The following is a 14,978-nucleotide window of genomic DNA, read 5'->3' as shown; positions in this document are numbered from 1 at the left end:
CCCGGGGAAGAGATTTTAAGTTCTTGGATGATATGATGCTTGGAGATGTAATTTCTTTTTCGTCAAAAAAAAAACAACAAAAAAAAACAAAACCAAACCAAAACAACCAAACCCCAACCGTCTAACCAAAAAAATTTCCAACCCCCAAACTCACAAACTGGTGTTAACAAAGCAATGGACAAAAATCTCCCAACAATGACAACCGAAAAACAAAGGTACACGTCAGCGTTTGTAATCAAAAACTACTACATACTGTACTTGGGGAGTCCTCTGGGGAAAAGATCATTGGCATCTAGAAAAGACATCACTAAAAGTCTTGTGCATATGATATGTGTGAGACACGGTGCCACTGGACGGTGGATGGACGGACCCTTTAGGAAACTGTCACTCACAAAACTGTTCCATGACAAGAGAAAATAAGAGATGTAAAAAAAGGACTGTTTGTTTTTTCCCCCCATCCCCACCCTCCCTCCCACCCAAGGCGTTACAGATTCCTTCTCATTTGTTGGAAACAGCCTCCTCTAAGTCTTGGTTTATTTGTTGTGTGTGGTGGGTTGTTGTTTTTTTTTTTTTAGAAAAAAAAAAAAAAAAAAAAAAGTCTTCAGCTTTTGAAGTAAGTCCACCAGTTTCTGAGACGCACTTGGTTCCACAGCACCAAAGAGCTTCAGCTCTTCCCCCTCTGATCTGCTCACAGGGGCTTTTGGGGGAGGGCTGCACGACACTCCCAGAGCCACAGCCCATGGGAGGAAAGGATGTGCTTCTGTGGCCTTCCTTTGCATTCCTCTTCCTGAAAAAGTCTCATCTCTCCAGAGGTGCCTGGGCCCAGCTGCAGCAGCCTTGTGCAAGGGGAAACATGAAGCTGCTCTTTTCTCTTCCTTTGGAGACTCCCATTGGTCTTGGAGCCCTTTTCAAGAATGCAATTGCTTTATTATTATTTAAAAATATTTCATAGTTTGTTGTTTTGTTTTTGTTTTTCAAAATAATTGTCTTTTGTTTTGTTTTGTTTTGTTCCCTTTTTCCGTTACTTAAATTCTAGAAGCTCTTGGCGACCTTTTTTTTGAGGACAGGGTGTTCCTTCCTGCTGCCCTAATCCTCAGAGCAGCTGCCTGTCTCTGGTCCATGCAGAACACTCAAGAACTGGAGCTTGGACATTACAGGGGTGAAGGGGAGCAGGGCCTTGAGGAAGAGGAGGAGGAGGAGGAGGACACGCAGCCATCAAACCTCCACAGACTGAATTTGGTTCATCTGTGCCCTCATCACCTGGATACTGTTCAGAATTTTCTTCTGGTGTCCTGCTAAAGTGACCCCAACTCGCAGAATGTCCCTTTGGGAGGAAAAGAAAACAAACACAAACATCAGAAGATATTTTCTCACGACAGGACAAGATCACAGATGATATTTCAGATGATCTTTAAGGTCCCTTTCAACCCAAACCATTCTGTAATTCTATGATTCCATGAGAAGGGAGCTGAAGTCTCCACAGATTTCTTCCATGAATGCAACCAATGGATGCAAACCCCATGGAACCTCTACTCTTTTACTTTTTCTGGCTTATCCTCCAATCTTTGCATTTTCTACCCACCTGCAGCACCCTCAGAGTCCTGGAACCTCAACAGAGACTGTGAAACCAAATGCCCCGGGCTCTGCTGAGTCAACTTGCCTGGAATTTTCTACTCTTGTGCCATTTTCTTTGGATTCTCTTTCATTTTGTGACACCTTTTTTCCATCCCTGGAGACACAGGACCAGGGTGTCCTGTCCCTCATCAGTGTGGATCTCACTCCTCCTGTGCAGAGGATGCACTGCTCTTGATGCTTTTCCTTTCATCTGATAGGACCATGAAATGATCAGCTTTTGTACTTGTGCTCTGTGTTAAATCATGGTAATCTAATTTTTGGAGTGCTTCTGTTTTTTAAAGATATTGGGCATCTGGGAGAAATAAAGGTCATGGCAAGAGGGTGAGTGTGACTCTAAATTGGTCCCATTTGTGGCTCCAGCTGTGTTTGTTCCCCTCTGCATTCTCCCTCCTGGTGGATAAACCTCAGTCATGAATTCTTCAGATGTTCTTCCCATCAGGGGATGGAGGGACGTGACCCACACCTGACTCTGAGGGTTGTCAGGTGCCTTTTCTCCTTGAGTGTTAGGAACAGACTTTTAAGGGGAAGTGTGGCAAAACCCTTGCCTGGTTTCGAGTGGAAGCCAATGGGCAAAGAAGAGCAAAGAGGAGCTCCAAGGAAAGGTGAAAAAAATTCTTAACTCATTTCTGTAAACCAGGATAGGACTGTGGCTCTGCACAGCCCTGTGATTCCCAGCTTTCTGCCTTGGACATTAGATATTTGATTGTATACTGGGAAGGAATTCCTCCCTGGGAGGGTGAGGAGGCCCTGGCACAGGTTGCCCAGAGAAGCTGTGGCTGCCCCATCCCTGGAAGTGTCCAAGGCCAGGTTGGACAGGGCTTGGAGCAACCTGGGCTAGTGGAAGGTGTCCCTGCCCATGGCAGGGGGTGGGATGAGTTGGGCTTTAAGGTCCCTTCCAACCCAAACCATTCTGGGATTCTTGGCAGATAATTTAGTGGCCCAGGTATCCCAGCCTGCAGACAACCAGTAAGAAATCTTTCTAGTGTTGAAACCATTTGGGGATTTGGGGAACCAAATCAGTCTTCAGGAAACATTTACCCTTTGCTGGCTGTCCAAGTCTGAACAAAACAGCAGCTCCACTTCCATGACTATGTACTTCTGCAAAGGCCAGGTAAACATCAGGTGGTGGTGTCAAGAACAGTTGCACCATGATTTGCCAAGGAAAAAGGACTTGGACTGTCCTTCTCTCTGTTAAACATCCAGCCAAGGAGGTGAGGGATGTGGAAGGGAGGTTTGTCAAATCTGGTGGGACGTGAGCTGAGGACGCCCTTGTGATTGTGGTGAAGGCACTTGGAAGACATTGTGAGGGATGTAGTAAGGGACTGGGAGAAGTGGCTTTTAAGGGACACTGAGGATGTCTGTGAGAGAACAGGCTGCATTGGCTCCTCTGCCTGCAGAACTGTTTACTGTTAGATACTCAAAATAGCACAACCCAGGCAGGGTTGGGTTGTAGTGTGGGTCTGATGTCTCTCTTTAGTCAAAGTTCTTCTTCTCTACCCTTCAGATTTTGTGGGCTCTCTTTCTGTTGTATGAACACAGAAAATATTGTGCCAAAATCATCCCCAGGGTCTTGGGGTTGTACCACAGATGTGCTGAAACAGTCAGAAGTGCCATGGGATTTTCCCAGCAGCAAATAAGAACAAAAAGCCAGAAAAGGCTGTTTGTGTGAACAGATTCTGATTCATTAGTAGATTTAAAATCTGGATTAAGGCACCAACTCCAAAATCATTCCTGGTCACCAGGCTCAAAGACATCACAGCACTTGCAGATGGCTTTAATGCCTGGCCCTTTCTAAGGGTTTCTACAGCAAAGTGCAACCAGCCATAGACCTTTCAGCAGAGGCATCAGAGCCCCAAGTGATTTCAAACCCACCACAAATGGATTTCAGCTGCTTTCTCCAAAGGGCTTGCTCAGAATTTGTCACTGCAGGATGGTTTTAGTGGATGCAGGACAATGCAGAACAAACTTGTCACCATCCCCCAAGAGGGGGTCTTATCAAGGAATGTAAACATCTGAGGGGAGGTGTCAGGGGCTGGACCAGGCTCTGCCTGAGGGTGCCAAGCCTTGGCACAAGAGGCAACTGGCACAAACTGATGACCAGGAAGTTCCACCTGAACACGAGGAAGAACTTCTTTGATGTGCAGTCACCAAGCACCAAACAGGCTGCGCAGAGAGGGGGTGAAGTGTCCCCCCACCAGAGATACCCAAAAGCCATCTGGACACCACCCTGAGCAAGGCACTCTGGGGGTCCTGTTGGGCAGGAAGGTTGGACTGGATGACCTCCAGCGGTCCCTTCCAGCCTTTACCACTCTGTGATTCCATGGCCTGGACTTTCAGACACCTTTGTTAGGCAGAACTTCATTGTCTCCATCCCTGATGCACCACACACCCAAGAGGAGTGCAGAGTATAAATGTGCTCTTGAGTGGGTGGAGAACTGTCTGATGCCACCTGAACTCTCCATTTGTTCCATGTTGGGGTTCTGGAGACCCTTGGGGGGGTGTTCATTCTCACAGTGGGGATGTGGAGATGAACTCTGCAAGTGCAGAGGGACAGAGGACACAAAGTCTGGAGCCTCCAGAAACTGAACAGACTAAAAGTGGCTCCACAAAGCAACAATTTCTACAAAAGTAAAACCATGAAATGTGAAAATAAAGCTAATTCAGTAACAAACAATTGCTGTTAAACTGCTGAGACTTTCCCTGTGCTTTGGGCACTTACTCTACAGTCATCTGAGATACTACATCAAAGGTGGTGAAGCCAGCACTGGCAAAGCTCTCCTTGTACTGGCTCATCTTGATGGCATCCAGCCATTCATCCACAGTGTTGAAGCTGGAATAATCCGGGATTGTGCGGTCCAGGAGGGGGAGGTTCATCCTGGAACACAGAAACGGGGAATGAGCAGACCAAGAGCCACAAACACAACTGTCCCTGCACCCTCCAGCAGCTGGAGGCACCTGGACCAGCATCATTCCCAGTGTGTTATGAACTACCACGTAGACAACACTTTGTTCTGCTGACGGACCCCAAAATACACCTGGGGGACTCCAAAAGTCCCCAGGAACTCCAAAATACCTCCAAAACACACCTGGAGGATGCAAAAATACACCTGGGAGACCCCAAAATACACCTGGGGGATCCCAGCCCCCCCCCTCTCAAACCCAAGGGACTCCCAGTTGGCTCCACGTGCATGTTTTGGGGGAAAAGGGGTTTTGGAAGAAAAATGGGGGGTTTGGGGAAAAAAAAGCGGAGATTTTTAGGAAGGAAAAGGGTTTTATTAGGAAAAAATGGTGGGGTTTATGTAAAAAAAACCACAGTGGTTTTAGGAAAAAATGGGGAAAAAATGGTGGGTTTGGGGGAAAAAATTTGAGCATTCTTTGGAAAAATTGTGGGGTTTTGGGAAAAATGTTTTTTTTTTGGGGGGGGAATTGTGGTGTCTTGAGAAACAAATCTGGTGAAAATGTCTTTTTTTGAAAAATATAGGTTTGAGAGGGGCAAAAATGGATTTCTTTTAGGAAAATGTGGGAGGTTTTTTTAGAAAAAATATGGGGGTTTTGGTGAAAAGGTGTTTTGGAAAAATGGTTTTTTTTGGAAAAAAATCTGTACAGGGCATCAGGATCAGTCTTTCTGGATCAGTTCATAGAGGAAAGGCAAGAGCCATCAGAGATTATGAGATGTAGCTCTAAAATCCCACAAGGGGAGAAAATCCATTCTCATAACAGGAGCAGTGCTTCCAGCAAGCTGGGGAATCCCAGCCAGCCCTGGGAAGCATCAAACCCTCTCAGGAGGCTGATTTGGCTCCATGGAAGGTTAGTTAGGCTGCACCTCGAGTGCTGTGTCCAGTTCTGGGCCCTCAGCTCAGGAAGGACATGGAGGGGCTGGAGCAGGTCCAGAGAAGGGCAATGAGGCTGGGGAAGGGACTGGAGCACAAGTGCTGGGAGGAGAGGCTGAGGGAGCTGGGGGGGCTCAGCCTGGAGAAAAGGAGGCTCAGGGGGGACCTTCTGGCTCTCTGTAACTCCCTGACAGGAGAAGTAGCCAGGTGGGGGTCGAGCTCTTCTCCCATGAACCAGCAGTAGGGCAAGAGTCTTAAGCTGTGCCAGGGTAGGTTTAGCTTGGATATTAAGAAGAAATTCTTTACAGAGAGAGTGATCAGACACTGGAATGGGCTGCCCAGGGAGATGGTGGAGTCATCATTCCTGGAGGTGTTTAAGAAGAGGCTGGATGTGGCATCAGTGCCATGGGCTGATAGGCAAAGTGGTGTTGGGTCAAAGGTTGGGCTTGAGGATCTCAGAGGTGTTTTCCAACCTCGTTGATTCTGTGATTCTGTGAATGTGAGACTGGACAATCAGAGCAACCACACTCCTCCAGCACCCACATGTACATGAACCCAAGATGCTCCTCTGTGTGCAGAGTCCACTGTCCACGAGCTGTCTGTGTTCACCAGACCCGTCCAAGGAGAGGGACCAGAGTGACCTTGACATCTGCACAGACTGCCAGTCACAGGAATCTCTGTGATTCCAAGCTCTCTGCCCTGGACATCAGATATTTAATTAGATATTAAGGAAGGAATTCTTGGCTGTGAGGGTGGGCAGGCCCTGGCACAGGTTGCCCAGAGAAGCTGTGGCTGCCCCATCCCTGAAGTGTCCAAAGCCAGGTTAGATGGGGCTTGGAGCAACCTGGGCTAGTGGAAGGTGTCCCTGCCCATAGAAGGAGGGTGGAATGAGTTGGGCTTTAAGGTCCCTTCCAACCCAAACTGTTCTGGGATTCTGTGTTCTTTCAATGCCCACCCTGTAAAGGACTAAACACAGGCCAAGCTGCCTCTAACACAGCTCCTAGAGAGATGCAGAGATGGTGCCCACCAAGACCCAAGGACAGCAGGACTGCACAGAGGAGCCAGAGAACAAGGGGAAGGCAGAGACATGTACCCAGAGGAGAGAGGTGCCATGGCTTTCAGGCTGTTTGGATTTCGGATCATTTTGTCCAAGGTGTTGACAATTTGCCCAAATTTGGGCCTGTGGTTTCGATCCTTCTGCCAACAGTCCAGCATTAGCTGGTGAAGGGCATTTGGGCAATCCATGGGCGGTGGCAGCCGATAGTCCTGCTCAATGGCATTTATCACCTGCAGGAGGGGAAAAAGAGATCAGTGCAGTTGTGATAAAACCTATTTAATTCACAGTGTTCCCTCTCTTGGATCCTGAAGGTGACTGGCATGACCAGCCCTGCTGCAGCCTGCACTCTCTGGTGCCCTCCAACCCCCTCCCACCACACACTTAACTCACAGCCCTTGGCATTCCAGTGAGGAGTGTCCTGGGAGGCGACACCAGCCTTGCTCAGCTGACACCCAGCCCGGCTGGCTGCTCATGGTGGTCAGTCTGATCTAGGGATAGAGACCATCCCTGCTGGGATATGTGACCTCACAGCTCCAGCCACAAGGCAGGTGAGTCAGGGTGATGTGTTTGGACGGGTACCCAGCCCAGCAGCTCACTGGGAGAACGTCCCCATCCAGTGAAGGGTTGTGACCTACAGACAGGGAAGCTGCCCCTGTGTTTTCCTTCCTCCAGTGGTTTTCTACTCCTGCCAGCAATCAAGCCCAGCCAAGTGAGAGGGTTGTGCCAGGGGATGCAGCCCAGGCTGCAGATCTGGGCTGGCACAAGGCTTGGGTGTCTCCTCACTGCTCCACACGACCTGGGAAAATGCCCAGTCTTGCACTGTCCAGTGGAAACAGCAGAGGAACAAAGGCTGGAGGATCTTCTTCGAGGATCTCCCCATATCCCTGCTGCTCTGCTCCTGCAGCCCTCCATCCTCTCCTGGGTGATGGAGGAGGATGGAGCTGCTCCACCCTCCAGGAACATCTGTTCCTCTCACAGAGGCAGGTGCAGGCAGGATTCTCCTGCCTTTAGGTCATGCACAGCACGGGCACTGAAGGATGAGAAGGAGTCTTGGGCACCATAAACAGGCTTGTGTGGCAACAAAACCCAGGAGTGAGGATAAAAACCAGACCTGAGGATACTGCAGAAATCAGGAGCAGCATTTCGAAATGACCAACTCTCTGTGGGAATGAGAGAAAAGGGGAGGAAGAGGGACAGAACTTCCCTCAGGGATCCAGAGGAAGGACCTGGATGTCTCTGGCTGCTCTCACCACGGGATCAAGGCTGCCATGACTTTGTCTGGCTATGTCTTGCACACTTCCAAGGACAGAGATCTGCCTGGTGGGATACCCCAGGGCTGTGTCCCCATCCTGGGGAAGGGCTGGACATACCCAGGGAGGTGAATATATTGTTGAGCAGGAAGGCTGCCTAGAGAAAATTAGGGATACTGCAGCTGGGAATGGGAAAGAGGCAGGGAAGGGTTGGTGGGGAGGAGGCACTGGAGGTGCTGTGGCAGTAGAAGGCTCCCTCCAAGGGAGGGCAGATGGCCAACCCATGCCAAGCAATCCAGAGTGTGAGGTGGGGGATCTGGCAGGGTTTAAGAAGGATGGTGACTTCAGGCAGGGAATGCACTGGGAGGTTCTCCAGACACTGCTGTGCGTGGCCAAGGTGCTGGGCAGGCTGACCTGAGACACGGGGGCTGGCACCACTGCTGCCAAAATGTGCCAGGTGAGAGGAACCCTCCCCGCCCTTCCCTGCCCTGGTTGGACATGGTGGTACTCCACAGGGCTTGTGATGGTCTGACCAGAGGCACCTCCTCTACAACTCCCTGATAGGAGGGTGGAGCCAGGTGGGGGTTGGTATCTTCTCACAGGTAACAAGCAACAGGACAAGAGGAAACAGCCTCAATTTGTGCCAGGGGAGGTTTAGATTGGTTATTAGGGAAAAATTCTTCATGGAAAAGTTGTCAAGCATTAGAACAGGGTGTGCAGGGAAGTGGTGGAGTCACCATCCCTGGAAGGGTTCAAAAGGTGTGTGGATGTGGCACTTGGGGACATGGTTTAGTGGTGAACATGGCAGTGCTGGGTTGATGGTTGGACTCCATGACCTTAGAGGTCTTTTCCAACTTCCAACATGATCCCATGACTGATGTGCTTTGTGCAGCTCTTGGCTCCTGCTCAGGGATTCTCCCAGGAGGTGCAAGTTGACCCCTCTCCCAGCTCTACATCTACCCAAGACAGAGGGGAGGGGAGGCACAGGGGGCACAGGGCTGGGCAGCAGCATCACACAAGGACCAAGTGTTCGTCTCTGGCACGGACTGAGCACTTTCCAGACGAGCTGCCTGCTGTGCTGCCACCAGACACACGCAGAGGCAGCACAGGCTGCTCTTTCCATCTCCTCTCCCAGCAGACAGCACAGGCTGCTGTCTCCATCTCTTCTCCCCCAGGCGCTCATGCCCCAGGGTCAGGAGGCTAATCTGCACCCTCGGCGGGGAGGACCAGCTGGGCTTAAGTGGTGACAGCTTCTGGGCCACCATGTCACCATGGCCTGCAGCAGAAAAAGTGGGAGAAGGGGCTGGGGACGGGAGACAGGCAGCAGGAGATGCCAAGGAGACAGGAATGGGCTCCGCCATCCCCGGCGGGTGGACCGGTGCCGATGCAGCACTGGGGTTGTGGCAGGAGAAACCTTGGAGGGAAGGGGTCCAGGGAGGAGAAATTCTTTGCAGAGAGAGTGATCAGACACTGGAATGGGCTGCCCAGGTAGGGGGTGGAGCCACTGTCCCTGGAGGTGTTTAAGAAGAGGCTGGATTTGGCATCAGTGCCATGGACTCGTAGGCAAGGTGGTGTTGGGTCAAAGGTTGGACTTGAAGATCTCAGAGGTGTTTTCCAACCTGGTTGATTCTGTGATTCTGTGGAGTACAAGGGAGAGGCTACAGGTGCAGTGACACCTGGCTGCAGGAAATGCTTGAAATTGAGGTGACAGTGAAGCCTTAACAGGAAGGGAATTGTCCTTGCTGAGAGGGGCAGACCCCCAACTCCCCTCCCTCTGCCTTGAAGAACTGATGCAAAGATTTTTCTCGTATGGCAGGGGCTTGGGCAAGGCTGTGAACAGTCAAAGTTTGCTCAGGTATCATCTACTTGCTCCAGGCTAAGGACTCACAGTTTCCCACCAGGCACTAAGGAGGGTGTGGTTCCACCCTGGAGAAACCTGATGTGGCCTGGATGGAGATCTACTGACATGGAAAAGGTCTGATCTGCCCCAGGGGCAGGAGGAGAGGCAGGAGTCAGGTGGGAGCCTGGCTCTCACTCTCCCCCTCTAAGGTAAGGCTGGTTTAGGAGCCCACAGGATGATGGAGATGGAGATGTGAGTCTGAAGGCTTCCTATGGACTGCCCAGAGGCAGCTCTGAGACACGCTGGAAGCCAGGTAGATGCTGGCACAGGTAGGTGTGCAAGGCTCAGACTTGCAGCAGAAGGGGAGGACAAGCCTTGGGCTTACCAAGGGTCCACCTAGGACCTTGGCATTAGATCCTGAGGGTTCATGAGGCAAAGAAGGGCAAGAAGAGCTTGAGCTCTTCAGAGACAGTGTTAAAAGAGACCTTCTGGACCCACAGGGGCAGGTGCAGCATCCTCATGGCACTCACTGCCACCAGACAGGAGGGCTTTGACCACCCAGATACCAGGAGAACAGGGAGAATGGCATTGCTATGGTGAAAGTGTGGCTGCAGCCACAGGTCATCGTTGCATGGAGGCAAGGAAACTGTCCCCCTGGGAGGAAGGAGTGCACAGAAACGCTCCAATTCAAGAGGAGAGTCATAAAGTATTTCAAAAATACTGAAATACCTTGCGGGTTTGTTTTTTAGCTGCGCATAAATTGCTTGGCTTCTTCTAGACCACAGTCCAGGTTTGCCAGGGGGGTTTAATGACCATCTAGTGGAAGGTGCCTCTGACCATGGAAGATGATCTTTAGAGGTCTCTTCCTTCCCAAACCATTCTTGTCTCTGTAGCAGACTCCCATGGAATGCCTGTGATCCCTGCAGGTGAAGCTCTGCTTACTGCTCCAGGAGCTCTCAGCTCAGTGACATTTCTTTTTCCACCCACCTGGTTCCTTTACCTTCTCAGCAGCTGCCCACCACCTGCTCACCTTAACCCTGTCCTGCTGCAGTAGGTGCTGAGCAGTCCCCAACCTCTGCCACAGCAGCACGAGGCAACCAGACCAAATCCCAAAATTATCCCCATTACTTTTTCCAAAGGTGTCGACACATCTCCCTCAACAGAGAAGGCTCTGGGCATGCCACAGGCTGTAGCCACGCTTTCACCTTGCAGTGCCCCCAATTTCAGTGTTTCTGCCCCTGGTTTCTTAACTCACATCTTGGTTGGTCATGTCCCAGTAGGGCCGCTCTCCGTAGGACATCACCTCCCACATGACGATTCCATAGCTCCACACGTCGCTGGCTGAGGTGAATTTGCGGTACTGGATTGCCTCAGGTGCTGTCCATCGGATGGGGATCTTCCCACCCTGCAGGGAGAGAACAGAGGATGGGAACAGGAGGAGCGAGAGCAGCTGAAAACATGAGTGTCCATAATGTTTGCCTGTAATGTTCTGGTAAAACCCCAGAAGGAAGAGACCACAGGACTATCTCTCATGCTACTTCAGGATGGATGTGGATTGTCTAGCCAAGTTGGGAAGCCTTCAGTGATGATGGTTCTCCCCATTTGGTGACCTGTCCCACCACTCTCCTGTTATTCACCTCACAAGCCATATTTTTACCTATTACTCCTTATTATATCATCTGGTGCCACTGTAAAAAGTCTTTTTCCTCCAGGTCACTTAGAGGGTTCCCTCAGCCTCCTCTTCATCACATTAAACAAGACCAGCTCCTTCCACCTGCCTCCTGCTACAGTTTTCCTTGGCATGGAGAAATGCCCATGGTGCTAGTAGTGACTTGGGTAGAAAAATTAAGGTCTAGGAACACAGGAAAATTCAAACTGATCTCCCTCCATCCTTTTGCTGTCACCTCTCTACCTCCAGAGCAGGAAATATGGAATTAGAACATCTTCCTCTTCAGCCTTCTACAGCTGTTGACTCCTTGAAGTCAATGGTACATCATTTTTGAGCTGGAGTCCTCGTATCTCAGTCTGTTTGTGGATACACATGATCCAGAAGGATCTGTTTCTGGAGACCAGGATGGAGTGAACAGCTTCTGCTGGGTCACTGGTGGGAAATGGGAGGGACTGGGTGGGCACTGGGGGCTCTGTCATCCCCTGAAGAACACAGGAGTGGCACACACAGAGCCATGCTCTGCTTAAGCCCTTCCATCCTCCTGATTTCCCTCCGGGAGCTTTGGGCTTGAGCCATTCACTCAGGGGACATTCTGAAGGGAAATTCTTCCCCTGTGCTGAAAACTAAGCAAAACTGTCTATGTTTTGTGGCTGGGAGAAGATTAAAGAACATTATATTTTGTCAATTAATAACTGGTATGTGTTATTAAGGGTCTCCTAGGACTTCCTAGGACTCAGCCCCAGTACATGCCAGAATAATGAAGAAAGATAACGTTCCTTAATCTTCTCACAGCCACAGATCTCAGGCAAAATATTCTGTTTTCCACAAAAGGGGAAGACCAAGCACTCCCCACCAAGCAAGATGTCCCCTCCATCAGGCAGACTCTTGACAGAGCTCATGGCAAGCAGTGGGTTTAAAAAAATATATAAAAGAGAGGTTCTAAAGTAGAAATTACAGACTTTGGAAGTTCTTTGTAGAGGAATTCACTTCAGTGAGACCTCCCATGTCTGTGGTGATCTGACCCAGGGCTTCAGCCATGAACCTCCCATGCCAAAGCTTGTGGCTGTTGCCACCCCTGGGCACCAGGGATGATGACAATAAAACCCACTTGTGCATCCCAGGACAGGGATTCTGTAGAGGAAGATCCTCCTAGTTCTCTGATGCAGCAGGTGCACATGTTCTGTCACTACAGACAATCTATGTCCTGCCACAGTGCCCACAGTCCAAGATGAATAAATTAGGGATGACAAATTTATTATTAGAGAGAAAAGCTACAGGCACAATAACAGGGATAGAGAACAGCAATAAATACCATGTATTTACTTAACAAAGGGAAAGTTAATTGGCTGTGAGGAACATGGTATGAAAAATAAATATTATCAGTGTTTCTAAGGCTGTGTAAGATGGAAGAGTTGATGTTTGAAGCTACACAAGTTCCGAAGAAAATAAAGCCCCACATTTTTGGTGTTTGTTTGGTGTTCAGCTGCTGACACAATTCACTAAGAACTATGCCAGGCAGCTTCAAAAGACCCAGGAGGGATGATTTCCTCCAGCAATACCAACACTTATTTCCAGGGATTCTTGTCCTAGGCATTGATCCTGTTGCACTGTTCCAGAGCCACGCTGTGTGATATTTATGAGAAGTCCTGGCTACAGCTTCACTGAGCAACAAGTCTTCAAACAGTCCTTTGGTCCCAATGAACATTCTGTAGCCTGAGACAGGCCACGAGTCCTTGGTGGCACTTGTGTCACTGGCACTGTGGGTGTTCCTGGGAAGTTGTTACATGTTCATGAAGTCATTTCTAGGAATGTTTCTGTCTAATTTATACAGATTCTCTGGAGAATCAGTATCTAGTACTGCTGGGATGAATGCCCAGCATGCATCCACACTTCAGTCTGTCGTTCCTGGGGCTGAGCCTGTGACATGACATGGAGAAGGATGACAGATTCCTGGACAGAAGGATGATGGATTCCTGGACAGCAGGGCAGCACAACTGGACAGTGATGACAAAAAAACCCCACACTTGCTGCCCTGGCAACAAATCTGTCAGGGCAGCATTTCAAAGGACCCCAGCTGGATCCCACTGAGTGGGTATAGTGCATGATCCCAACTAAGGGATATATACCCCCAACCAGGGATATATATAGAATCATAGAATCATAGAATCGACTGGGTTGGAAAAGACCTCCGAGATCATCGAGTCCAACCCTTGGTCCAAATCCAGTCCATTTACTAGATCATGGCACTCAGTGCCACGTCCAATCTGCGTTTAAAAATCTCCAGGGATGGTGAATCCACCACCTCTCTGGGCAGCCCATTCCAATGCCTGATCACTCTCTCTGTAAAGAATTTTCTCCTGATATCCAAATATGTTTGGAAGAAGGCTCAGCTACCCCCAGGAATGACAGGACCTTGCAGGAGAGAATCTTCTTCCATTTCTTTCATTGGTCTTTCCCATCTGGGACCTCATTTCCACCGCTGACACCCTGAAAAAGCGACCTCCCTCTTTTCCCTCCCCAGCCCCTTCCTTCACCCTCCCACCCATCCCTCCCTCTGGAAGAGCAGCGTTACCAGGGCGCTGGTGTAGGTGGGATCAGAGGTGTCGTCCTCCAGGAAGCGGGAGAGGCCAAAGTCAGACACTTTGCAGACCAGGTTGCTGTTGACCAGGATGTTTCGGGCAGCCAGGTCCCGGTGCACGTAGTTCATGTCTGCCAGGTACTTCATGCCCGCAGCAATGCCCCTCAGCATCCCCACCAGCTGGATCACCGTGAACTGCCCGTCGTTTTGCTTGGGGAACAGAGGGGGAGACCATGTGAGAGGAGCAAATTCACAGCCTGGCACGGTCAGGCAAACAGCCAGGAGTGTCTTTCCACACTCATGGCAAGACACAGCTCTGCCACGAATGTGTACATTCCCTCCAAAGGGGAGTAGAGGGCTCACAGGGGCTGGAATTCACCCCCACTCACCCCAAGGGCATCACCATGGTGGCTGCTGTCACCCAAAGGTGCACCCACCTTGCACAGGAGGGCTCAGAAGGGACCATCCATTCCTGTTATCTCCCTTCTACAGTCAATTTTCCCCTTCAAGCTCAGAAGTAGAAATACTTGGACAGAGCAGCTGGAGGTGAAGTCCTGCTGTCTTAAAGCTCCGTCAGACTGTCCCCCTGTGCCAGTTTGTACAGGCACCTGTGGGTGTGCAGGAGGGCACAGCCTCTCCCTAGGATGAGACATAGAACAGGTGGCACCTCCACCTCTGTTCCCAAACCACAGACCTCTGGACTATGCAACAGCTGCTCCAGGGGACACTGGGCAGGGAAGGGCACTGGGGAGGGAACCTTCCCCCCAGTCCTCCTCTGTCCCAGCACAGTTTCTGGAGCTGCCCACTCCCAGGATCCTGTACCCGCAGGAAGGAGTCCAGGGAGCCGTTCTCCATGAACTCGGTGATGATCATGACTGGAGAGCTCTTGGTCACCACGCCCTCCAGGTGGATGACATTGGGGTGGTCAAACTGGCCCATGATGCTGGCCTCGCTCAGGAAGTCCCGTCTCTGCTTCTCCGTGTAACCAGACTTGAGGGTCTTGATGGCCACAAAGATCTCCCTCTTGCCAGGAAGCTTGAGATGCCCACTGCACACCTCGCCAAACTCCCCTGTGGACAGACAGGTAGGGCTTGTCAGCTTCCCACAAGCTCCCACTGG

The 14,978-nt window shown here is 50.4% G+C and overlaps 1 protein-coding gene across 4 annotated transcripts in view; it reads right to left on the bottom strand.

Moving 5' to 3' along the window:
* Positions 1-501: 501 nt before the first annotated feature.
* The window catches only part of EPHB2 (EPH receptor B2), a 125,313-nt gene continuing 110,836 nt past the window's right edge, over positions 502-14,978 (bottom strand). For all 4 annotated transcript variants that reach the window (XM_027746807.2, XM_027746810.2, XM_027746809.2 and 1 more), the window contains exons 11-16: positions 14,682-14,929; positions 13,854-14,069; positions 10,868-11,017; positions 6,559-6,752; positions 4,355-4,510; positions 502-1,324 (exon numbers count right to left, since the gene is read on the bottom strand). In XM_027746807.2, coding sequence (XP_027602608.2) covers positions 1,216-1,324; positions 4,355-4,510; positions 6,559-6,752; positions 10,868-11,017; positions 13,854-14,069; positions 14,682-14,929 — 1,073 coding nt within the window. In that variant the 3' untranslated portion in view covers positions 502-1,215. The remainder of the gene's footprint in view (positions 1,325-4,354; positions 4,511-6,558; positions 6,753-10,867; positions 11,018-13,853; positions 14,070-14,681; positions 14,930-14,978) is intronic.

The sequence above is a fragment of the Pipra filicauda genome, unplaced genomic scaffold, assembly GCF_003945595.2.
Source record: "Pipra filicauda isolate LSUMZ 115617 unplaced genomic scaffold, ASM394559v2 scaffold47_size6085603_pilon, whole genome shotgun sequence".
Classification (NCBI taxonomy): Eukaryota; Metazoa; Chordata; class Aves; order Passeriformes; family Pipridae; genus Pipra; species Pipra filicauda.
This window is presented reverse-complemented; position numbering and strand designations above follow the sequence as displayed.